At 46.6% G+C, this 24905-nt stretch overlaps 1 protein-coding gene across 3 annotated transcripts in view; it reads left to right on the top strand.

Moving 5' to 3' along the window:
* LOC139760151 (uncharacterized) overlaps positions 1–24692 on the top strand; it is a 34166-nt gene extending 9474 nt beyond the window's left edge. The window contains exons 2-6 of one of the 3 annotated variants that reach the window (XM_071683046.1): positions 6215–6363; positions 12837–13047; positions 14251–14385; positions 16088–16282; positions 22570–24692. In XM_071683046.1, coding sequence (XP_071539147.1) covers positions 6215–6363; positions 12837–13047; positions 14251–14385; positions 16088–16282; positions 22570–22799 — 920 coding nt within the window. In that variant the 3' untranslated portion in view covers positions 22800–24692. Of the gene's footprint in view, positions 1–6211; positions 6364–12836; positions 13048–14250; positions 14386–16087; positions 16283–22569 lie in introns of all 3 variants that reach the window. The other 2 variants (XM_071683045.1, XM_071683048.1) reach the window with 2 other exon arrangements.
* The last annotated feature ends 213 nt before the right edge of the window (positions 24693–24905 follow it).

The following is a 24905-nucleotide window of genomic DNA, read 5'->3' as shown; positions in this document are numbered from 1 at the left end:
CGAATGTTGTACCGTATTGAAGACTGTTAAATCATAGACTCTGTTCTTTCCTGCTGCTGTCATTGGACGTGGGAGAAGCATTGGATTCCACTTAGTTCCTAGTGGTGTTGGTATCTGAGGGTGTAGACTCCTGCTGGAGGATGATCTCGCGTCATCTAAAGAGGTTATGGGCAGTGTAGGGGTAGTGACCCCTGCTGGAGGAGGTTCCTCCTTCCTGCTGAAGTAATATGGACCAACAACAGGCGTCTGTCCCACTTCCTTTCCTTCTGCTACGGCTATTGCTCCTGCTTGTTCCACCTTCCTCTCTCTTCCACCTGCCGCTGGTCTATCTCCTGTTCCACTTCCCCACTCCTCCCCTGCTCGCTGCTCCTGCATCTGTTCCACCTCCATCTACTCCCCTACTACTATTCCTTCTTCCGTTCCACCTCTACCTCCTTTCCCCTTGCTCCTGCTTTCTGTTCCACCGTCACCTTCTTTTCCCCCTGCAACGGTTGCTGTCTCTGTTCCACCGTCACCTTCTTTTCCCCTGCAATGGATGCAGTTCGTGCCTCTGTTCCACGTCTATTCATCATCTGTGTCGTCTCCCTCATCAACACCGCTCTGTTCCCCCACCTCCTGACTCACACAACTGTTTTATCGGCCACGGTTCCCGAGTAGTGAGCGAAGCGCCACTCTCACTTAACATGAAACACTCACGGCAGACACGGTGCAAGGGGCGTTACGAAACACCTGTGTTCTTCAGGTATGACTAGAACAACGAGCGTGAACACGCACGACGCACACACCCCTCGTTCTCTTGTTCTTCTACACCTGTGTTCTTCAGGTATAACTAGAACACCGAGTGAGAACACGCACCACACACACACATCCTTCATTCTTTTGTTCTTCTACACCTGTGTTCTTCAGGTATAACTAGAACACCGAGCGAGAACACGCACGACCCACACCCCCTTCGTTCTTTTGTTCGTCAACAGCCATAATCGTGGACGCGTAGAGTCAACCCAAGTGTGTGTTGCCCCACTTGGTCAACCTGATTGTCCCTCATCATCACGCCCCCAAAAGAAGGTGGGTACTGGAGTGACCTTCAGCCCGGCCTCAGCCACCTCCGCCACACACAAAGAATCGATGAGCGACAGTGTCAGCCAGTGTCAGGTCATGCGAGGTCGGACCAGCCCCGGGGAAGTGAGGGGGAAAAAAAAAGAGAGAAGAAAAGAGAGAAATATTCAAGCTAATTCGCTATGCAAAAAAAAGGAGAAAAGAGAGGAATATTTAAGCTAATTCGCAGTGAAAAAAAAAGAGAAGAAAATAGAGGAATATTCAAGCTAATTCGCAGTGAAAAAAAAAGAGAAGAAAAGAGAGGAATATTTAAGCTAATTTGCACTGAAAAAAAAGAGAAAGAGAGGAATATTCACGCTAATTTGCGGGAGCCAGTGTCTCGTATGTCAAGGTGTGTGCCCTTCGCTGCAGCGTATCAAATGTCGCTACACCGACGTCCAAGATCACGAAGAAGATAATGAAGTCAGGCCTCGCGTATTACCGGGAAAACTGGATGGTATGGTAACACAGGACTGGTTGGCGATGGTAAACTCTATACCAGCGGGAATGTATGTATACCCAGTTGCGGGAATGTATGTATACCCAGTCTCCATGACGTGGTGTTGACGCAGGCAGCCATCCCCGCTGTATAACGTGTGGATTAATACAACCAAAGTAATTAAAGTGGTGTATAAACCCCAGAAAGAAAACGAGGAAATTTTTTTTTTTACTTTGGATAAATGATATTAAGTCTCCATTGCACAATAAAGAGAGAGTGACGTAAGGTGAATGTATATATACCCGTGGATTAATACAACCAAAGTAATCAAAGTGGTGTATAAACCCCAGAAAGAAAACGAGGAATTTTTTTTTTTACTTTGGATAAATGATATTAAGTCTCCATTGCACAATAAAGAAATAGTAACTGAAGGTGGTTTAAATGATCTTAGCAATAACGTAATAGGCTTTCTTAGCAAGTGGCTGTGAAGGAAGCAGATGGAGTAGTTCAGTAGAAGACAACTTCTAAACAATTAATTCATGACCCAACGCGAGGTAACAATATTGTTGATCGAGTCTTTACCCCATACAGGGACCTAATTAGCTTTTGAGAAGTTAATGGAAACGTAGGTAAAAGTCATTACAGTAATTCATATGTATACATTACATATCCATCAAGACTGAACCAAAACACGACACGAGGATAAATTTTAGGTTCCCAAACTCCGATGAAATGTGTCCGGGTTTTAAGTCATGTAAAATGGATCTAAGTTATAATCCCACATGCGGTTGAAATGGTGAGAAATAACACTAGAAATGAAATATTATCGAAATAAAGACGATTAACAAATACAAATAGCGTTTTCGACAATTACTTTAATGCTATAAACAAACTGTAAATATTCCTGAGTATGCATGTATATCACCGTCATTTTTCCCCTCCTTTATGCGTCCAAGGTTAGAATTCATCTACTGCCAAAGTCTCCAGCGGTGAGGTTGGGTCAAGATGTGCTTTACATTCACCTCTATTTTCTGTAAGGCTAGTTCATAACAGCGTGTTATCCATAGTACATGGCGTTCCTCTTCAGAGATGGTCGCCCGTTTGATGATACGCCGGAGAAAGTGGTGGTTGGGGTGGTGGCAGAAGGCGTCTGCTACTTTACTGATCTTGTCTCCATCTACAGAGATGAAGAGAATTGCTTCACTCATCTTGTCTCCATCTACATAAGCGAAGAAAACTGATTTCATAATGTTGCCTCCATCTACATAGGTGAAGAAAACTGTTTTCATAATGTTGCCTCCATCTATATAGGTGAAGAAAACTGTTTTCATAATGTTGCCTCCATCTACATAGGTGAAGAAAACTGATTTCATAATCTTGCCTCCATCTACACAGATGAAGAGAACTGCTTTATTCAACTTGTCTCCATCTACAGAGATGAAGAACACAGCTCAACTACCTTGTCTCCACCTGCAGAAATCAAGAACACAGTTGTTCATATCACCGTGCTGTGTAACGGAGGTGGAGCCGTGTGAGCTGGTCTCTCTCTCTCTCTCTCTCTCTCTCTCTCTCTCTCTCTCTCTCTCTCTCTCTCTCTCTCTCTCTCTCTCTCTCTCTCTCTCTCTCTCTCCGGCGTCCCTCATGAGGCGCGGGGATATGACACATTCTTGAGCCGCTCCTCCCACGTTATCACGAAGTCTTGCTGACATTCTCTGCTCTTGAAATCATCCCTCCGAGGTGTTCATAGTCCGATATTAATCTCTGTCTGTCTGTCTCCCTGTCTTACCCAGCGTTACGTCTAAGTCCTGTCATGTTGATCTGTCATTCTTCTTGTCTCTGGCTGTCCAAAAAACTCTCCCATTTCGCTAATGAGCAGCATTGACTGATCTTATGCTCTCGAGCACCTTCCTAAACTTTTTCGTCCATGGAATCATACATTTTCCAAATTGATCCGTTTCTAACAGGGCATATCATTCGTTTTACAGCTTCCGCTCGGTTTCTTGAGTGCCTCGGTGTCAAAGGGCCAAGGGTTCTTGCCCTTAACTGCATCAGTCGTTAAGCTCAGAGTCTGTTGTTGACCAGCCCCAGAAACTCTTCCTCCTTCTCCCGCCCGCTCTCCCAATACAATATTTTCAGTCGTTTCTGGGCTCTGTGCTGTGGGTATTAACAGATGTTCAACGACCCGTCCATCCTTTATGGCTGCGCGCGTGTGTGTGTGTGTGTGTGTGTGTGTGTGTGTGTGGGTGTGTGTGGTGTGTGTTAGATTACATGGAGAGGATCATCATGGTTCAGGTGAGTTACCGAAGGTCACACCAGACTAGGTTTCCCGCGTGGAGTGTGTAATTGTGGCCAGAGTGGTAGAGTGGTTCCTTTAACCGTGTGTCACCCCTGGCTGGCCATACCTACCTCACTGTCCTCGCCTGCAGGGCCTCATCACTGTCCTCGCCTGCAGGGCCTCACTGTCCTCGCCTGCAGGGCCTCACTATCCTCGCCTGCAGGGCTTCACTGTCCTCGACTGCAGGGCCTCACTGTCCTCGACTGCAGGGCCTCACTATCCTCGACTGAAGGGCCTCACTGTCCTCGCCTGCAGGGCCTCACTATCCTCGACTGCAGGGCCTCATCACTGTCCTCGCCTGCAGGGCCTCACTATCCTCGACTGCAGGGCTTCACTGTCCTCGACAGCAGGGCCTCATCACTGTCCTCGCCTGCAGGGCCTCACTATCCTCGCCTGCAGGCCCTCACTATCCTCGCCTGCAGGTCCTCACATCTCACGCACCTCCACCATCTCCTCCTCCTCACCCACCTCCCCTTCTTCCTCCGTTCCAACTCCCTCAATTCATTCCACTCTCGCCTCACTCACTCCACCTTCCCTCGCCGCGGCGTGGAGATGAGTCCCCAGCACCCGCATGCGGCCCGGGGCCCGTGTACTTCCCCCCCCAGCGTCGTTATCCACTTAAGCATAGTCCATAAAATCACAGCCAAACCACTCTTAATTACGGCTTTTACCCCGTCTCTGCACATGATTAAGACATTATTCTAAAACTCTGCCTGCCTGAAATAAGGCAAATTATACTCCTAAATGGACAGCATACGCGACTAATAGCACTACGTTTTTGCCTTCTTTTTTTTTCCAGAAATGTCCATTATTTTCCCGACAACCATCAGCCATAACCCTGTGGTCAAAGGGGAAAAATGCCTCTCATGATGACGATGGAGAAGTTGAAGAGTTTGTATCATGGAATCAGATCGCAAAGTGGACGTCAAAAGATGCTTAAATACAGATTAAGATTCTCTTTCTCACTCTCCCTCCCTCCCTCCCTCTCTCTCTCTCTCTCTCTCTCTCTCTCTCTCTCTCTCTCTCTCTCTCTCTCTCTCTCTCTCTCTCTCTCTCTCCCTGTGGTCGGGGATCTACCTACTACCATCTGGATCCCTCGCCTGCTCTTCGAAGTCCTTGCTCTTGTCGCGTCTCTCTTCCAATACACACCTGGAGCAAGTCGGTCATGATGATGTGGAGCGGGCGTTGTCGACCTGCCTCACCATCGCTGGGCCTCGTCCGCTTCCATTTGGGCAGATGATACCACTCAGATCTTTGTCTTCTGGAGCTCCCTATCATCTTCGGTGTTCCCCCCAGTGTTGGAGAATATGCCTCCCGTCTCTATTGCCTCTGGCGTTTCTTAGATCCCATTTTCTTCCCTCCACTGCCACCCCTGCTCCGGGGGCGAATGTGAGTCTCATTCAGTCTAAGTAACATTGCCGGGGGAGGGTCTGTCTGCATATCTCCTTCTGTTTCAATGGTGTTTGATATCGTGGTCGTTGCTGGACGCCTCCCGCACTCCTTCTATATCCACCTGCAGCTTCGGATCCTCCATGATAGCTTCCAGAAATTCTATCTCAAAAGAAACCATCTTTGCTCTCCCACACTCCTTCCATATCCACCTGCAGCTTCGGATCCTCCATGATAGCTTCTAGAAATTTTATCTCAAAAGAAACCATCTTTGCTCAACACTTTGTATTCCTGTTATCTTTGGTCAACGTTTCCTACACCTTATTTCGGAGGTCATATATACGACCTTGTCCCTCGACAGCTCGCTCTTCCATCCTACAAGCTATTTACAGCCTAAATCTCTTGGCTGATCCATAGCTGGGTCACTGGATCACCTTTGGTACGTTTTTGTGATTAATATCAGATACATTTTCGTCTTTCAGTTTGTTTTTCCTTCTCTTATTTTCCTTTAAGCATTACAAATGTATAATCATTGTTTTGCGTTTTTTGGGTTTTTTTTTTTTTTTGGTTAGTTTTCTCACATCCCACTGATCATAGATTTTACCCCCAGTACATTTCTGATCCATTCTTCCTCCTTCCCCTTGAGCATAGGTTACACTCAGAGCCAGAACATTGTGGTTCCTCTCCCCAGACATACTACCTATAACCTCCCTTCTCATCCACGTAAACATTCTGCATCCCTTTGCAGAAGATGAGTACTCCTCGCTCGGCTCCTTCTTCTGTTCCATCTTATAGTAACTGAAAAGCAAGATAGGGGAAATTCCCCTCCCGCCCCTCCCACTGCTCCTTTCCCTTTCACTTTTACATTATCCTTGAGTAAGAGGACCAATCACCGACCTACTTTGGCGTCTGTGTGTGTGTGTCTGTGTACCAATGAGTTCTTGTCCTCCCAGCAGGCGTGACGCACACGCCGCCCACACCAACCGCCGCCCCCGACCGCTGCCGCAAGTGCCCCTACTTCCTGTCCACGCCCACGCACATCACCACGCCCGTGGGCGCCGCAGCCAACCTGACCTGCGGCGTGAGGACGTTAGGGGACCGCAAGGTGAGGCCATCATCCTTCCAGGTTGTGTTGTGAGGATGGTGTGTGTTGCAATGTGTTAGGATGGTGTGTGTTATGATGGTGTTTGCTGCAATGTGTTATGATGGTGTGTGTTGCAATGTGTTATGATGGTGTGTGTTGTGATGGTGTTTGCTGCAATGTGTTAGGATGGTGTGTGTTGTGAGGATGGTGGGTGTTGCAATGTGTTATGATGGTGTGTGTTGTCAGAGTGTGTTATGATGGTGTGTTATGATGGTGTGTATTGTCAGAGTGTGTTTTATGATGGTGTGTGTTGTCAGAGTGTGTTATGATGGTGTGTTATGATGGTGTGTGTTGCAATGTGTTAGGATGGTGTGTGTTGTCAGAGTGTGTTATGATGGTGTGTTATGGTGTGTGTTATAATGATACGCGTGTGTGTGTGTGTGTGTGTGTGTGTGTGTGTGTGTGTGTGTGTGTGTGTGTGTGTGTGTGTTTCGACAGTATGTTACGATGGTGCGCTTCGGTGATGCGTGTGTTACGATGGTGTATGTTACCATGATATGTGTTATGATGACGCATGTTATGACACTGTGTTATAATGTTTGTGGCCGCGTTTATTACTGTGGGATGTGTATTGTGACGCTTGCAATGCTATATTTCATTACTGTGTTATTTTTCATCCTGGCGTGTGTGTGTGGGAGGGGGGGTACTGTGGGTGTGTGTACTGTAGGTGTGTGTACTGTAGGTGTGTGCACTGTGGGTGTGTGTACTGTGGGATTATGTACTGCGGGTGTGTGAACTGTGGGTGTGTGTACTGTGGGTGTGTATACTGCGGGTTTGTGTAATGTGGGTGTGTGTACTCTGTGTGTGTGTGTGAGTGTGTGTGTGTGTGTGTGTGTGTGTGTGTGTGTGTGTGTGTGTGTGTGTGTACTATGGGTGTGTGTACTGCGGGCGTGTGTACTGTGGGTGTTTGTACAGTAGGTGTGTGTACTGTGGGTGTGTATACTATGTGTGTATGTACCGTGTGTAGATGTACTGTGTGTATGTGTACTGTGGGTGTGTGTACAGTGTGTGTGTGTGTGTGTGTGTGTGTGTGTGTGTGTGTGTGTGTGGGTGTACTGTGGGTGTGTGCACGGTACTGTAGCGAGCGCCTCTCATGATGTGCAGCTGATGTGAAATGTTTTTATAGCTGTATGAGGTTTAGGGTTCTGCTATGACGATAAATCAAAATAGATCGTTATATTGCCCTAACCCCCACCACCTCTTCCCCTCTTCTCTCTCTCTCTCTCTCTCTCTCTCTCTCTCTCTCTCTCTCTCTCTCTCTCTCTCTCTCTCTCTCTCTCTCTCTCTCTCTCTCTCTCTCTCTCTCTCTATTCATCTATCTATCTATCTATCTATTCATCTATCTATCTATCTATTCATCTATCTATCTATCTATCTATTTATCTATCTATCTATCTATCTATCTATCTCTCTATCCATCTATTCCCCGCCCTTCAGTCGCATTGCCTCTCTTTCTCTCTAATCCCTCTTACTCTTCTCTCTTCCTCTTCATACATCCCATTCTCCCCCCTTCATCAGGTTGACACCAGGGAGACTGACGGACATCTGAACAGCTAGGAGGGGATACGGTCGGCCAGTGGAACAGCAGGGTGGGTGAGGGGTGGTGTGTGTGTGGGTGGGAGCGACTGAGGTGATGATGGGAGGCCGGCCAGTGGAACAGCAGGGTGGGTGAGGGGTGGTGTGTGTGTGTGGGTGGGAGCGACTGAGGTGATGATGGGAGGCGAGTGAGTGAGGCGAGCTGTTGTTGTCCAGCGCTGAGGCAAGCAAGTGTCGACGTAATCCCATCGATCACTTGGCGTCCAGGAAAGCGTCAGTTATAAGGATGAGGAAACACAAGGAGCCATCTTGGTCCTATATATATATATATATATATATATATATATATATATATATATATATATATATATATATATATATATATATATATATATATATATATATATATATATATATATATATATATATCCCTGGGGATGGGGGAGAAAGAATACTTCAAACGTATTCCCTGCGTGTCGTAGAAGGCGACTAAAAGGGGAGGGAGCGGCGGGCTGGAAATCCTCTCCTCTCGTTTTTTTTTAATTTTCCAAAAGAAGGAACAGAGAAGGGGGCCAGGTGAGGATATTCCCTCAGAGGCTCAGTCCTCTGTTCTTAACGCTACCTCACTAATGCGGGAGATGGCGAATAGTATGAAAGAAAAAAAGATATATATATATATATATATATATATATATATATATATATATATATATATATATATATATATATATATATATATATACCCAGGAACACGAAAGTCATGGAAGAGGCAGAGATGTATGAGAGAAGAATAATGAGGAAGAAAAATGAGGAGGGAAAATGAGTAAAGCAATAACTTGCAGAAGTGCGTGTATGAAACAGGAAGGTGGAGAAATTAATGAGGTGGCAGATGGTGGAAATATGAGGAAAGGAAAATAGGTAGTAAAAGAAATATGAAGACCGACAATAGGAAGGCATGAGGAGGGGAGACGGGCCAGTGGATCTCCTAGTGCTGAATAATGAGGGAAATGAGGGTGAGAGACGTGTGAGTTGTGAGGTGGTAAGGCCTCAAGCTGACTCACGTTCTTAGGGCCAGAGGTCACACACGGGAGAGGCGGGGGGTTATGGTGTACACGGGTTATAGTGTACACGGGTTATAGTGTACACGGAGTGGGGGTTATAGTGCAAACTGGGTGGGGGTAATAATATACAAAGCTTGGGGGATGATAAGTTCATACGGTAAAGATGTTAAGCACACGCGGTGGAGTCTTGAACACGGGGTGGGGGGTATGAACAAACGGGGTGGGTTTTGAATACACGGAGTGAGTGATGAACACACGGGGAGGGAAGGGGGAAGGGGGGGGGGTCTTAAACACAAGGGGTAAAGTCTGGAATACTCGAGAGAGAAAAAAAGTGGCCAAAGAAATGGAGAGTTAAAGGAGAAAATGATTTGAATTGTCTGTGAGTTTATGAGGTGAAACGACCAGTCTTTTAAAAAGGGTTCAGTTATAGTTGTTACGAAAGATAATGATGAGAGGTTAAAGCATTCTTAAGCTAAGGGTGGTAGCGAAAGAAGCAGACGTCACAACGACTCATCCTCGAGTTACCCAACAGCTCCACAGTAATCATGGGAAGCAGCGGCTTCCTAAGTACTTCCTCCGCTAACGCAAAGCTCCCACTGTCACACTTGCCACCCAACCCAACTGACCCATGTCTCTACAGGAGCCCATGTCCCCTCTGACCCATATTCCCCCACTGACCCCATATCTTCCCCGTGACCCATGACCCCGCCCTGACCCGCTACATCGTCCCACCCCGGCACCAGGCAGCGGGCGGGTGTACCAGGCCACCCAGCACCTCCTCCTCCTCCTCCGGCAACATCTGATATTCATGAAACCATTTTTGGGCGAGGAGGTAATCTCGCTGAAGTACGCAGTCGTTTCTCCACATTACTCGTACTCTTATATCTTTATAAGCGCTGATGGGCTCCAGCGGCGTTATGAGCACTTATGTATGTTCATAAGCGCGCGCCATTAAGCGCAGGAATATCCTCCCCTTGAAGACAGTTGAAGGCCAAGACGACAATTTGCGACGTTGCTGGGGCCACGGGGATGTGGCGGCAGAGGTTGTTTTTCAACTCGCGTTTATAAGTTTATGAAGATAACGTTGCACACACACACACACACACACACACACACACACACACACACACACACACACAGGAATGCTAAATAAGACGTAGCCAGTCGTCTCAAACAGTAATGACCCCAATGTAGTTGTGTGTTTATGTAAATGTAGTTCTGTATTTATGTAAACAGAAATTGGATTTTTCTGTTTTTTTTTTTCATTGCCGACCTGCTTTGAGGTCTCTGTTGCCATGGTGGCTTGAGGTCTCTGTTGCCATTGGTGGCTTGAGGTCTTTGTTGCCATTGGTGGCTTGAGGTCTTTGTTGCCATGGTGGCTTGAGGTCTTTGTTGCCATGGTGGCTTGAGGTCTCTGTTGCCATGGTGGCTTGAGGTCTTTGTTGCCATTGGTGGCTTGAGGTCTTTGTTGCCATGGTGGCTTGAGGTCTTTGTTGCCATGGTGGCTAGAGGTCTTTGTTGCCATTGGTGGCTTGAGGTCTTTGTTGCCATGGTGGCTTGAGGTCTTTGTTGCCATGGTGGCTTGAGGTCTCTGTTGCCATGGTGGCTTGAGGTCTTTGTTGCCATTGGTGGCTTGAGGTCTTTGTTGCCATGGTGGCTTGAGGTCTTTGTTGCCATGGTGGCTAGAGGTCTTTGTTGCCATTGGTGGCTTGAGGTCTTTGTTGCCATGGTGGCTTGAGGTCTTTGTTGCCATGGTGGCTTGAGGTCTTTGTTGCCATGGTGGCTTGAGGTCTTTGTTGCATCCTATTCAACATGAATGAACTAAGACACCATCGACCCAGCACCAGGGTTGTAGAGGCAGTGGGGATGGGCCAGCCACACCAGTAACCCAGCACCAGAGTTGTAGAGGCAGTGGGGATGGGCCAGCCACACCAGTGACCCAGCACCAGGGTTGTAGAGGCAGTGGGGATGGGCCAGCCACACCAATGACCCAGCACCAGGGTTGTAGAGGCAGTGGGGATGGGCCAGCCACACCAGTAACCCAGCACCAGAGTTGTAGAGGCGGTGGGGATGGACCAGCCACACCAGTGACCCCAGCACCAGGGTTGTAGAGGCGGTGGGGATGAACCAGCCACACCAGCGGCCCAGCACCAGGGTTGTAGAGGCAGTGGGGATGGGCCAGCCACACCAGCGACCCAGCACCACGGTTGTAGAGGTGGTGGGGATGGGCCAGCCACACCAGTGACCCAGCATCAGGGTTGTAGAGGTGGTGGGGATGGGCCAGCCACACCAGCGGCCCAGCACCAGGGTTGTAGAGGCAGTGGGGATGGGCCAGCCACACCAGTGACCCAGCACCAGGGTTGTAGAGGTGGTGGGGATGGACCAGCCACACCAGTGACCCAGCACCAGAGTTGTAGAGGTGGTGGGGATGGACCAGCCACACCAGTGACCCAGCACCACGGTTGTAGAGGTGGTGGGGATGGACCAGCCACACCAGTGACCCCAGCACCAGGGTTGTAGAGGTGGTGGGGATGGGCCAGCCACACCAGTGACCCAGCACCAGGGTTGTCGAGGTGGTGGGGATGGGCCAGCCACACCAGTGACCCAGCGCCCCGGGCCAACCAAGTTGATCTCACAACAAACGTTAACTTCCTGAGCAGCACAGGAGTTGGAAATTGGATACTGGTCAGCTGCCTCACACGGTCTAGCTGGTTGTTGGTTAGGAGGGGTAGTTACACAAGACGATCTAATGGGTTATTGGGTAGTAGGGTAGTTACTACCCATGACGGTCTAGCTGGTTGTTGGTTAGGAGGGGTAGTTACCCATGACGGTCTAGCTGGTTGTTGGTTAGGAGGGGTAGTTACCCATGACGGTCTAGCTGGTTGTTGGTTAGGAGGGGTAGTTACTCATGACGGTCTAGCTGGTTGTTGGTTAGGAGGGGTAGTTACTCATGACGGTCTAGTTGGTTGTTGGTTAGGAGGGGTAGTTACTCATGACGGTCTAGCTGGTTGTTGGTTAGAAGGGGTAGTTACCCATGACGGTCTAGAGGGTTATTGGGTAGTAGGGTAGTTACCCATGACGATCTAGTTGGTTGTTGGTTAGGAGGGGTAGTTACCCATGACGGTCTAGCTGGTTGTTGGTTAGGAGGGGTAGTTACCCATGACGGTCTAATGGGTTATTGGGTAGTAGGGTAGTTACCCATGATGGTCGAGTAAGTTGTTGGGTAGTAGGGTAGTTACCCATGACGGTCTAGAGGGTTGTTGGGTAGTAGGGTAGTTACCCATGATGGTCGAGTGGGTTGTCAGGTAGTTACCCATGACAATATTACCTCAGCAGCTTTCCACACCCATGCTCTCTCCTCGTCCCCCACACCACCCATGCTCACCCTTCACCACCTCTGTTCACCCACACCACCCATTGCTCACCCCTGCCACCCATTGCTCACCCCTTGCCACCCACTCCTCACCCTTGCCGCTCATTGCTCACCCCTGCCATCCATTCTTCACCCATGCTCACCCCTGCCATCCATTCTTCACCCATGCTCACCCATGCCAACCATTCTTCACCCATGCTCACCCCTGCCACCCATTCTTCACCCACTGCTCACCCCTGCCATCCATTCTTCACCCATGCTCACCCCTGCCACCCACCCATTCTTCACCCACTGCTCACCCCTGCCATCCATTCTTCACCCATGCTCACCCCTGCCACCCACCCATTCTTCACCCCTGCCACCCATTCTCCACCCATGCTCACCCACACCACCCGTGCACTCTCTCTACGCCTCCCATACCTACACATACTAACACCTGTTCTCTGTGCCCCTGGCTTCACCAGGTGTCGTGGATCCGTCGCCGGGACCTGCACGTCCTGACCACCGACTCCTTCACGTACACCACGGACACCCGCTTCCGAGCCGTGCACGCCAAGTCCTCGCCCTACTGGGTCCTGAGCGTCTCCAGCCCCTCCGTCAGCGACTCCGGCGTGTACGAGTGCCAGGTGTCCGCGCAGCCCAAGATCTTCAAACGCTTCACTCTTGACGTGATAGGTCAGTGGCCCGGGATCAGCCTCAGTCCGGTCCACTGTGTTCCCCAGCTCTCTCTCTCTCTCTCTCTCTCTCTCTCTCTGGGTGCTACCGGACACCCCCCCTCCTGTGAAAAGTCACGCTTAGCGAGGCTGTACCATCGTCAGTTGACGAAACAGAATACAGTCTTGCCGAAGAATTTCTTGCTTCAAATTCGCCCATCCTATCCCTGCTAGTGAGTCCTCGGATAGATAGTTATAGATAGATAGATAGATCGATAGATAGACAGGTGACAGCTTTTTCTCTTCAAGTCCAATCATGGTCTCATCACTCCTGCTATTGATATCCTTTTGGCACCAGGGACAAAGCTTATTGGGCCATGAAACTCCTCCCTTCCCCTGAGCCCTCATCAGCTTTCACTTCTGCATGGAATCACCCAGAAGATCTTCGTAAAGTTCAAACATAACATCAAAAAAGTGTGTTGATTCAACTTCTTATCTACAGACAGATCCTTCTGGTCCCTTAAACCAAATCATCTCCAGCAACGTCTACATTTCAACCTGTTCTTCTGTCCCCTGACCTGACCAATCTATGGTCGACTCACCAACTGACAGAACCGCTCCTTTTGATACCTTAACGTCCTCTTGATATTGATGACTGCGCCATCTAGTCTTCCTATCTAGTCTCCTCCTCCTCCTCCTTCTCCTCCTCCTTAGCCATCTCCTACATTCTCTTCAGGGAGGAGGTGGTCCTCCAAGTGTTTCCTCAGCAAAGGTGGGCAAGGAGTATAGCCTAGATGGCATACATAACCCCCTACCCTTAACCCCTTCTCCCTCGAGTTCCTGTCTTTGCTTCCTTACTTCGTCTCTCGACAACTCCAGACTTGGAAGCATGCCTTGGTGCAGCCCATCCCTACGACTGAAGACCGTTCTGACCCTTGTGACTATCGGGCCCATTGCTGTCACTTCAGTCACCTCCAGGTTCTTTGAAACTTGCCAACTCCAGGATCATGGCTTCTCCAAAATTATGGAGGGACGCGTCCCTCTGTCTGGTGATACTTCCCCTCCAGAGACCATCATTGCCTTCTAGAGTATTGTACTTTTCATCCTTTGCGACAATACCCCTTTGTCGTTGGATAGCCTTATCTTGCCAGCTTCGCACGCTTATATTCACTCCTGGATTCACCACCATCGACCTCCGTCTCTCTCTCTTCCTTCCTCCCCGCAGAGCCAGAGGCCAGGATCCTGGGGTCAGATGCCGTGTATATGAGAGCTGGCAGTGACCTCAACATCACCTGCATCATCTCGGGAGCCACGCCCAAGACCGCCTCCGTCACCTGGTACCACGTCCCCACCGGCTTGGGTGAGTTGGAGAGAGAGAGAGAGAGAGAGAGAGAGAGAGAGAGAGAGAGAGAGAGAGAGAGTGCCTGTGTGTGTGTCGGTAACCTGCCCTCTGGCAACAAACTTCACCAACAGTCATTCAGGTTAAGGTTCGTTTCTGATCTAACTTTTAAAGTAGGATTCGGCCGCTGGCGTCCAAGTTTACCAGCGTACATTAACTTTTCCCTCCCACAAACCAACCAAGGAAGGCATGCGGTTATCTACCCATTTATCCATCATTTTCCTCTTTCGATTCGTAATTGCCCGCCTTCTCACAGCGAGGAAGCATTAGGAACTGAGCCCTTCCAGGAGAAATCCTCTCCTGGTTCCTTTTCCCGGTTTAAATTTCAGAAAATGACAAAATAAATCAGGGGAGGATTTCCAGACTCCCTCACCTCCCGCCACTCTTAGTCGCCTTCTACGACACGCTGGGGGATCCGTGGGTAAGTAATATTTCTCCCCTTATTCCCAAGAATAACATACTTATTCTTATGAGTGATGGTTGTGAGCGATTTGATATCATCCCTCATAAGACTTTGGGTTGATGGCATAGCATCGACCTGGCAGAACTTCTCCCCTTGCCCTACAGGAGTGAGGAGTCTTGCCCAGCCATTGCCATCAAAGACGCACTCTCGTCTGTGTATTTGCTGAGGCAGGACCGAGGCAGACCCTGGTGCAATGTCGTGAGGTCCATGACCTGTCGCAGGCCTGGAGGCCCCTGGCCGGTGTTGCAGGCCTGGAGCCCCCTGGCTAGTGTTGCAGGCCTGGAGGCCCCTGGCCAGTGTTGCAGGACTGGAGACCCCTGGCCAGTGTTGCAGGCCTGGAAGCCCCTGGCCAGTGTTGCAGACCTGGAGACCCCTGGCCAGTGTTGCAGGCCTGGAGGCCTCTGGCCAGTGTTGCAGGCCTGGAGGCCCCTGGCCAGTGTTGCAGGCCTGGAGGCCTCTGGCCAGTGTTGCAGACCTGGAGACCCCTGGCCAGTGTTGCAGGCCTGGAGGCCTCTGGCCAGTGTGGCAGGCCTGGAGGCCCCTGGCCAGTGTTGCAGGCCTGGAGACCCCTGGCCAGTGTTGCAGACCTGGAAGCCTCTGGCCAGTGTTGCAGACCTAGAGGCCCCTGGCTAGTGTTGCAGGCCTGGAGGCCCCTGGCCAGTGTTGCAGGCCTGGAGACCCCTGGCCAGTGTTGCAGGCCTGGAGGCCCCTGGCCAGTGTTGCAGGCTTGGAGACCACCAGCCAGTGACGTCAGAGGAGCTTCCCAATGTGTGTGTGTGTGTGTGTGTGTGTGTGTGTGTGTGTGTGTGTGTGTGTGTGTGTGTGTGTGTGTGGAGAGAGAGGTGGGGGGACCATTGTTATAGCGGCCTGGGTTTGAGGAGGTGGGGAGGAGGGACTATTGTTACGGAGGCCTGGAATTTCATGGGGAGGGAGGAAGGGAGGCGCCACTACCTCAGCAACGGATGTGGGACAAAAGGCATCGAGACTACAATATTCCCTGGTGTATGGAAGGGACGGAAGCCTTCTGAGGGCGGCCTCTTGTTAACAAGATCATGGTCAAGACGAGGGTGCAGGAGTTAGTGACCTCTCCACCCTCTCTGACCCCTTGAGTCCGCGTGACCTCGGGGTCACCATAACCTCTGACGTCTCTATGTTGTTGACCTTGGCTGGATCTGATGTGTCTCTCTTCTCCTCCCTCAGGCATCAGCGGCGGGAGGAGCAGCGTGGTGGAGGAGGTCAACTCCGGAGGTCGCGGGGGCGTCCAGCTGGTGACGGACCGGCGAGCGGGTACCAGCTGGCTCCTGGTGACCCGCGCCACCCGTGGCGACGCTGGTAACTACACGTGCGCCCCGGCACGTGCACGACACGCCTCCGTCGTCGTCCACGTCCTCGAGGGTCAGTCCGCCCTCCTCACCGTTCCTCGTCATGTCTGTCTCTGGCTGTGTCTTCCTGGCTGTTCCCCATCGTGTCTGTGTCTGGCTGTGTCTTCATCACTGCTCTCAGTCGTGCCTGTCTCTGGCTGTGTCTTTATCGCTCTTCTCCGTCATGTCTGTCTCTGCCTGTCTCTTCATCGCTGTTCTCCGTTGTGTCTGTCTCTGGCTGTGTCTTCCTGGCTGTTACCCGTCGTGTCTGTGTCTTGCATGTCTGGCTGTGTCTTCCTGTCTGTACCTCGTCGTGTCTGTGTCTTGCATGTCTGGCTGTGTCTTCCTGTCTGTACCTCGTCGTGTCTGTGTCTTGCATGTCTGGCTGTGTCCTCCTGTCTGTACCTCGTCGTGTCTGTGTCTTGCATGTCTGGCTGTGTCCTCCTGGCTGTACCCCGTCGTGTCTGTGTCTTGCATGTCTGGCTGTGTCCTCCTGTCTGTACCTCGTCATGTCTGTGTCTTGCATGTCTGGCTTTCTGACAGTTCCCCGTCGTGTCTATATACAGTCTGGATCATCCCCACCTTCATCACTTACCTTACACTATTCATCCACAACACAGTTTCCAAAAGGAGTTTACATCATTCTACCCCAAGTGTCTTGCTATGACCACTGCATGTTCCCCCTCCGCATCGGTGAGGAAGCTACCGACCCTCCAAATGGTGAACGTAATCGAGAAACTATGAAGTTGCAATCAACTTCCTCCTCATTGTTTTCCCCTCCACGGTGCGGAAATGTGTAGCCACTTACCTCGACTTGTAACTCAAGTCTGCTATGTCTAGCACCATTCTTCTTGCCCTTCTCTAGACCTTCTCTATTAACTCTGATGTTCCTGTAAATGAGAAGACCAAACATGAGACGCATCTTCTAATTTCAGTTCTGATACAAAATGTAAATAGTTCATAGAATATCGGGAGTGCAACACTGTGCTTCCTTGTCTCTTAGTGTGTAATTTCCTGTTTGTACTGTACGGGTAGGAAGTTCTACACTCGTGTGGCTCCATCTTTTGAACTATATCACTGTGTAGCATTATTTCTGCTTGTGTCTTTGTGTGCTTGTCTTTTTTCTATATACCCAATGGCTTTTCCCGCCTTTGCAAGCTAGCGGAAGCAACAGACATGCAAATACTTTCATTTGCGTGCATTCCATCTGTAGCCGTCATGTATAATATAACAACCTATATCAAAGCCCCACAGATTACTCTAGGTTTTACTTTGATTACTTCATATGTCATGGTTTAACCCATAACAGCACGTCGCTCCCCTCATACCACATCGATCCAATTTATACTATCCAACGACCGTCTCTCACATTCCCGAATGTTCACGTCCCAGTACCCCACAACTACACCGAATTCCTCCTTTCATTTCCCAAGTCTCTATCATCACCTCCCTACCTCTGTTCCCGATACATATGTTCTCCTTATGAGACTATTTTCGCTCATCCTCCCATATATCCAGACCATTTCAGCACCTAACCAATAATCTCACTCAGACATCCCTCCCTATCATACCGTTTTCTGTCCTTTCTTACAGCATCAACACTTTCTATGTCACATACCGTCCTCAGGCATTTCATTTCCAGCACAACCAACCAACCAGCCACTCCCTTTCTTGTGCATTGCGGGCCTACTGCTTACATTCTTACAACACTGTCAGGCAAGAGCGTTTTGTCACCCTCAAACAGCAGCAACCCTTCCACATCCAGTGTACTGAAGACCTACCCTTTCCTGCAAAACCTTATCATTTGCTCTCCTCACCACTCAATGTGTAAATAGCTCAAGCAGCCGTAGCGGGTCATCTGGAACCACTCACCCTCCTCACTTCTTACTCGTAAATATGTCTTACTCTCCTAGTCTTCAGTGAGTTTCTTAGCAACTTTCCCTTTATATGTTTGTAGCGCCTTCCATCGGGCATTTCTATCAACCCCATTGATACGATTTTCTCAGAACCATGAATGTCATAGTGTTACTCCAAACGCATCTCACAGGCATTCTTCGAAGCTAACGACTGGTCCAAACACCGTCTGCATCTTCTGAGGCCGTGCTGCTCCTTCCCAGTTCGATGCTCCGCGCTGCTCCTTCCCAGTTCGATGCTCTGTGCCCGCCAAAATCCAGCCAGTCACCACTGTCCCATACCCCCCTGCCAAAGCATGCTCAACAAACACAAACTCATACTGTCCATGCCACTATAATTCGAACATTTACCTCTGCAAATATATAAAGGAATGCAAACTGCAACAGACCAGTGGGTCCTAACGAAGCTGTGTGTAATGGTGGATGAAACGAGAGAACTCAGGTACTGTAGGTATGGTGAGAGAAGGATGACGCATAGTTAATTCATCCAGACAAACCTGTAAACTTTTCATGTACGTAACTAAGGCGTAGATAACGTCAGTCGTGGATCGGAAGCCAAACGCACATCAAAGTCTCTTCTTAAAGGTATTTATATAGCACTGCTTTCAACCTATCCAGTTGGCAAGTCGTTCCATACGTTTGGAAGCCAAACACACATCAAGTCTCTTCTTAAACGTATCTATATAGCACTGCTTTCAACCTCTCCAGTTGGTCAATGGTTCCATACGTTTGGAAGCCAAACACACATCAAGTCTCTTCTTAAACGTATCTATATAGCACTGCTTTCAACCTCTCCAGTTGGTCAATGGTTCCATACGTTAATAATCCTGTTGGAGAACGAGTTCTTCGCCTCGCTCGAGGTAAAACGTTCGCCCAAGAAATTGTGACGATCACACTGTTTGAAATCAGACGAGTCTATTCTTCAGTAACTTAACGTTAGATTGTGATCATGGAAGCCTTTGAAAAGGCTGTTCTTCTATGATAAAGCTGTTCTTCTCGTATTATCATCTTCTCCTTAAAACAATTTCTTATATACTCTAAAGTGTATCGACACTCCTTCCCCACCTCTCATGTGCTCTCTCTGTATTTTTTTTCTTTTACCTCTTCTAACTCACTCTTGACGACCCGCTGCTCCCTCTTGTATTCTTCCGAATCAGTCATAGTCCTTCCCTTTCCCGTTCCGCTGGCGATTCAACAATCAATTCTCATATCCAGCCTTCAACATACCACGCACTGCATCCACACACTTCAGCAAATGCTTCCCTAAATACTTGCCTTCCACCGCTTTAGTTTCATTTATTATTACCCTGTGCCCGTACACTGTACAACCTCTTATGCAATATCCGCTCACGGGTCACTTTACCAAGTTCCCCTGATTTCATCACTTCCTTTACATATACGTCAATCCTATATTCTTATAAACTCACGACCAAATTCACCCTCACTTCCACCGAGAAACGATCAGACGACATTTTACTTCCCGTCCCTCTCGGCACGTTCACATTCAACAACCTCTCCTTTGTCCTCCTGTCAATTAACACCTGATCCATTTACGCCTGTATACCCTTCAGCCACAGCCACCCCTCACCCGCATAGACGTATGTATACACCTTCTCTCAAACCACATATTTTGATCACCGTTTTCTTTCTAATAAATAACTCGACAAGCTTTCACCAGACTTCATTTAAACTAGGGACCTTACTACGCCCCACAGATTGAATACTCAATTGCCATTTCAACCACCAGTGCATTCAGATCCCCTAACAATATATATATATATATATATATATATATATATATATATATATATATATATATATATATATATATATATATCTTTTTCTTTCTTTTAAACTATTTGCCATTTCCCGCGTTGGCGAGGTAGCGTTAAGAACAGAGGACTGGGCCTTTTTTGGAATATCCTCACCTGGCCCCCTCTGTTCCTTCTTTTGGAAAATTAAAAAAAAAAAAACGAGAGGGGAGGATTTCCAGCCCCGACCGCTCCCTCCCCTTTTAGTCGCCTTCTACGACACGCAGGGAATACGTGGGAAGTATTCTTAATCCCCTATCCCCAGGGATATATATATATATATATATATATATATATATATATATATATATATATATATATATATATATATATATATATATATATATATATTTTTTTTTTTTTTTTTTTTTTTGACTTTGTCGCTGTCTCCCGCGTTTGCGAGGTAGCGCAAGGAAACAGACGAAAGAAATGGCCCAACCCCCACATACACATGTATATACATACACGTCCCCATACGCAAATATACATACCCATACATCTCAATGTACACACATATATACACACACAGACATAAACATATATACACATGCACACAATTCACACTGTCTGCCTTTATTCATATTCCCATATATATATATATATATATATATATATATATATATATATATATATATATATATATATATATAGGGGACAAAGAATACTTCCCACGTATTCCCTGCGTGTCGTAAAAGGCGACTAAAAGGGGAGGGAGCGGGGGGCTGGAAATCCTCCCCTCTCGTTTTTTTTTTTTTTATTTTTAATTTTCCAAAAGAAGGAACAGAGAATTGGGCCAGGTGAGGGTATTCCCTCAAAGGCCCAGTCCTCTGTTCTTAACGCTACCTCGCTAATGCGGGAAATGGCGAACAGTTTGAAAGAAAAGAAAAGAAAAGATATATATATATATATATATATATATATATATATATATATATATATATATATATATATATATATATATATATATAAACTTTAAAATTGATTATCTACTACAGTTATCCCCCCGCAAAAAAATTCTTCCTCGTCTCCGCTTCTGACAAATATAAAGTCCAGCTCACCGATCACCCCAGAGGATTTAGTTGCTTGGGAAGGGATGCAATTTTTCTCGGACGCTGTACTGAGAGGGGAAAAAAAAAAAGGAAAAAAGAAAATGGGTACAACACACCAACCAAAAAAAAAATATCATCATAGAAATAGAGAAATACAGAACGGCCGCCAGGAATTCAGACTTCTGAAACGCGCTGAACATTTCGGCGGGAGAATATGAAATGCGACAGCCATTTAAATTTTAGATATTTTAGAACGCTGGGTTCTCGGCCTGGGAATCTTATACATATATATACCTATATACATACATACATATTTATATACATACAGACAGACAGGCACGTGGCTTAGGCTGTGGTATTTGTGTGTAAGACACAAAAGAGTGAAGATCTGGTATATATATATATATATATATATATATATATATATATATATATATATATATATATATATATATATATATGTGTGTGTGTGTGTGTGTATCTGATGCTGTCCAACAACAAGGATTCGAACCCGGCACCATTTGCGTGGTAGCTGGAAACGCTACCCATACGGCTATGATCCTAATTCGTCTTTCTACCAAAGAATCCTGGGTAACTGCAGCCCAAGGCTCTGCGCTACGTCAAGACGCAGGGAAATGTGAACTCCTCAGGAGTGAGAAGTTCTTAAGACTCCCAATATACGGCCTTGCCGAAGGTGTTACCGGACTCCACCTACATATGGTTGCTTTGCGAAGGAAAGGTCGGTCACCTTTGGCGACTTTTATCATCCTCAATGGACAAAGATGAAGGCACAGGTCTCGTTGTGGCACTTCTCATTCCAAAAGGAGTCCATCACTTCCCCTGCGAATGATTGTAGCGCAGCCTTGAAGACACAGAACCCCAGTAAACCGGATCCAAGGGGATATGTCTAATGATGGTAATTATGATAATAATGATAAAAATAATGATAAGATGTTATTACAATAATAGTGATCACAGAAGGGGGTTAAGTGAGGATATTCCCTCAAAGGCTCAGTACTCTGTTCTTAACGCTACCTCGCTAGCGCGGGAAATGGCGAATATGTATGAAAAAATGTATGAAATAATAAAAATAATAATACTACTACTACTAATAATAATAATGATAATAATAATAATAATAATAATAATGATGATGATGATGATGATAATAATAACATTAATAACATGATTATAAAAATAATGATAATAATAATAATAATAATAATAATAATAATAATAATAATAATAATAATAATAATGATAATAATAACAATAATAATAATAATAATAATAATAATAATAATAATAATAATGATAATAATAATAATAATGATAATAATAATAATGATAATAATAATAATGATAATAATAATAATAATAATAATAATAATAATAATAATAATAATAATAATAATGATAATAATAATAATAATAATAATAATAATAATAATAATAATAATAATAACAATAATAATAATAATAATAATAATAATAATAATAATAATAATAATAATAATAATAATAATAATAATAAGTTGTCCATTTCAGACGAGACCCCAGCAGCTATGCAGCCTCATCGTCAGGCAACGGACGCCCCTCCTCCTGCTGCTCCTCTTGGTTCGTCGTCGTCTTCGTCGTCGTCGTCGGCAGGAGCCCCCAGCAGCGTCGTGTCGTCCACTCGGGCCCTCGTACTTATTTCTCTACTGAGACTATTTTTCAAGATAATATATTTCCCCAGAGACTGTGGTTGGCTGTGTTCCTGCAACCCTCTACCCTGAGGCTCCGTGGAGCCTGTCTGTGTGGGGCCTGTCTGTGTCTGTATGGAGCCTGTCTGTGTCTGTGTGGGGCCTGGTTATGTCTATGTGGGGCCTGGTTGTGTCTGTGTGAAGCCCGTCTGTGTCTGTGTGGAGCCTGTCTGTGTCTATGTGGGGCCTGGTTGTCTGTGTGGGGCCTGGCTGTTTCTGTGTGGGGCCTGGTTGTGTCTTTGTGGGGCCTGTCTGTGTCTGTATGGAGCCTGTCTGTGTCTATGTGGGGCCTGGTTGTCTGTGTGGGGCCTGTCTGTGTCTATGTGGGGCCTGCTTGTCTGTGTGGGGCCTGTCTGTGTCTGTGTGGGGCCTGGTTGTGTCTGTGTGGGGCCTGTCTGTGAGGCGCATGTCCCCATGTGTGTGACTGCAGCGCTTGCGTCTGTATATATGTGTCTGTTAGGTGCGTATCTGTGTGTCTGTGAGACGTGTGTATGTGTCTGTGTCTGAGGCACGTGTCTGTCAATGTGGGGCTGGGAAGCGCGTGTCTGTATGTGACTGTAAGGTGTATGTCTATGTGTGTCTGTGTTTATGATTGTGAGACAAGTGGCTGTGTGTGTGTCTGTGAGACGAAAATGTGTGTGTGTGTGTGTGTGTGTGTGTGTGTGTGTGTGTGTGTGTGTGTGTGTGTTTTACGAAGAGAGGGATTTACACTCGCGTTGCCCAATCCTCTTAATCTTGTATATATGTACCATGTCTTTACTCCTACGTATGAATGTACACACACACACACACACACACACACACACACACACACACACAAGTCTACGCCAGGTACCCCTATCGGAGGATGAACAGCTGGGTGGACTGTAGACCGGATGCGTGTGTGTCTGTGTCTGTCTGTATGACTGTCTGCGTCTGTCTGTCTGAGTCGAGTGGAGCCAGCTCCACACACATGACAATCCACAACTCTGATGTTTAAAGCATACAATAACCTCTGTAAACGTTGTACAATGGTTTCTGTAAACGCTGTACGATAACTTCTGTAAACACTGTACGATAACTTCTGTAAATTACATACGATGACGTCTGTAAATCCCGTACAGTTACCTCTGTGAATGGTGTACAATGATTTCTGTTAACCCTGTACGATAACTTCTATAAATCCTATGGGATGACTTTTGTAAATGCTAAACGATGACGTCTGTAAATCCTATACGAAGACTTTTGTAAATGCTGAACGTTGACTTCTGTAAATCCGTACGAAGACTTTTGTAAATGCTGTACGATAACTTCTGTAAATCCTACAGGATGACTTTTGTAAATGATGAACGATGACTTTTGTAAATCCTGTACAATGACTTTTGTAAATCCTGCATGAAGACTTGTAAATGCTGAACGATGACGTCTGTAAATCCTGTACGATGACTTTGTGAATCCTGTACGAAGACTTTTGTAAATCCTGTACGATGACTTTAGTAAATCCAGTACGAAGACTTTTGTAAATGATGAACGTTGACTTCTGTAAATCCTTTACTATGACTTTTGTAAATCCTGTACGAAGACTTCTGTAAATCCTATAGGATGACTTTTGCAAATGATGTACGATAACTTCTGCTGTAAATTCTATACGATGACTTTTTATAAATGATGTACGATGACGTCTTTAAATCCTGTACGATGACTTTGGTAAATGATGTACGATGACGTCTGTAAATCCTGTACGATGACTTTGGTAAATGATGTACGATGACTTTTGTAAATGATGTACGATGACTTTTGTAAATGATGTACGATGACTTGTGTACCCAGTGTTCCCTTCGCGTCTTCCTGAACACTGTCTTCTGCTAAGTTCTTCAGTGTTCATGTGAGGTGTTCATACGACACACACTACCCAAGTATTCAATACATATAAATTGTTATTTATTACTGATGTAGTTTTATTTCCATTATCATAATGGATAATTTATAGCATTACATTTATACTAAAATATATGCAGCATATACTGACCTACTGCTAAATATATATATATATATATATATATATATATATATATATATATATATATATATATATATATATATATATATATATATATATATATATATATATATATATTCCTATGAGTCCACGGGGAAAAT

The sequence above is a fragment of the Panulirus ornatus genome, chromosome 35 (assembly GCF_036320965.1).
Source record: "Panulirus ornatus isolate Po-2019 chromosome 35, ASM3632096v1, whole genome shotgun sequence".
Classification (NCBI taxonomy): domain Eukaryota; kingdom Metazoa; phylum Arthropoda; class Malacostraca; order Decapoda; family Palinuridae; genus Panulirus; species Panulirus ornatus.
The sequence above is the reverse complement of the archived record's forward strand: the minus strand, read 5'-3'. Positions and strand labels throughout refer to the sequence as shown.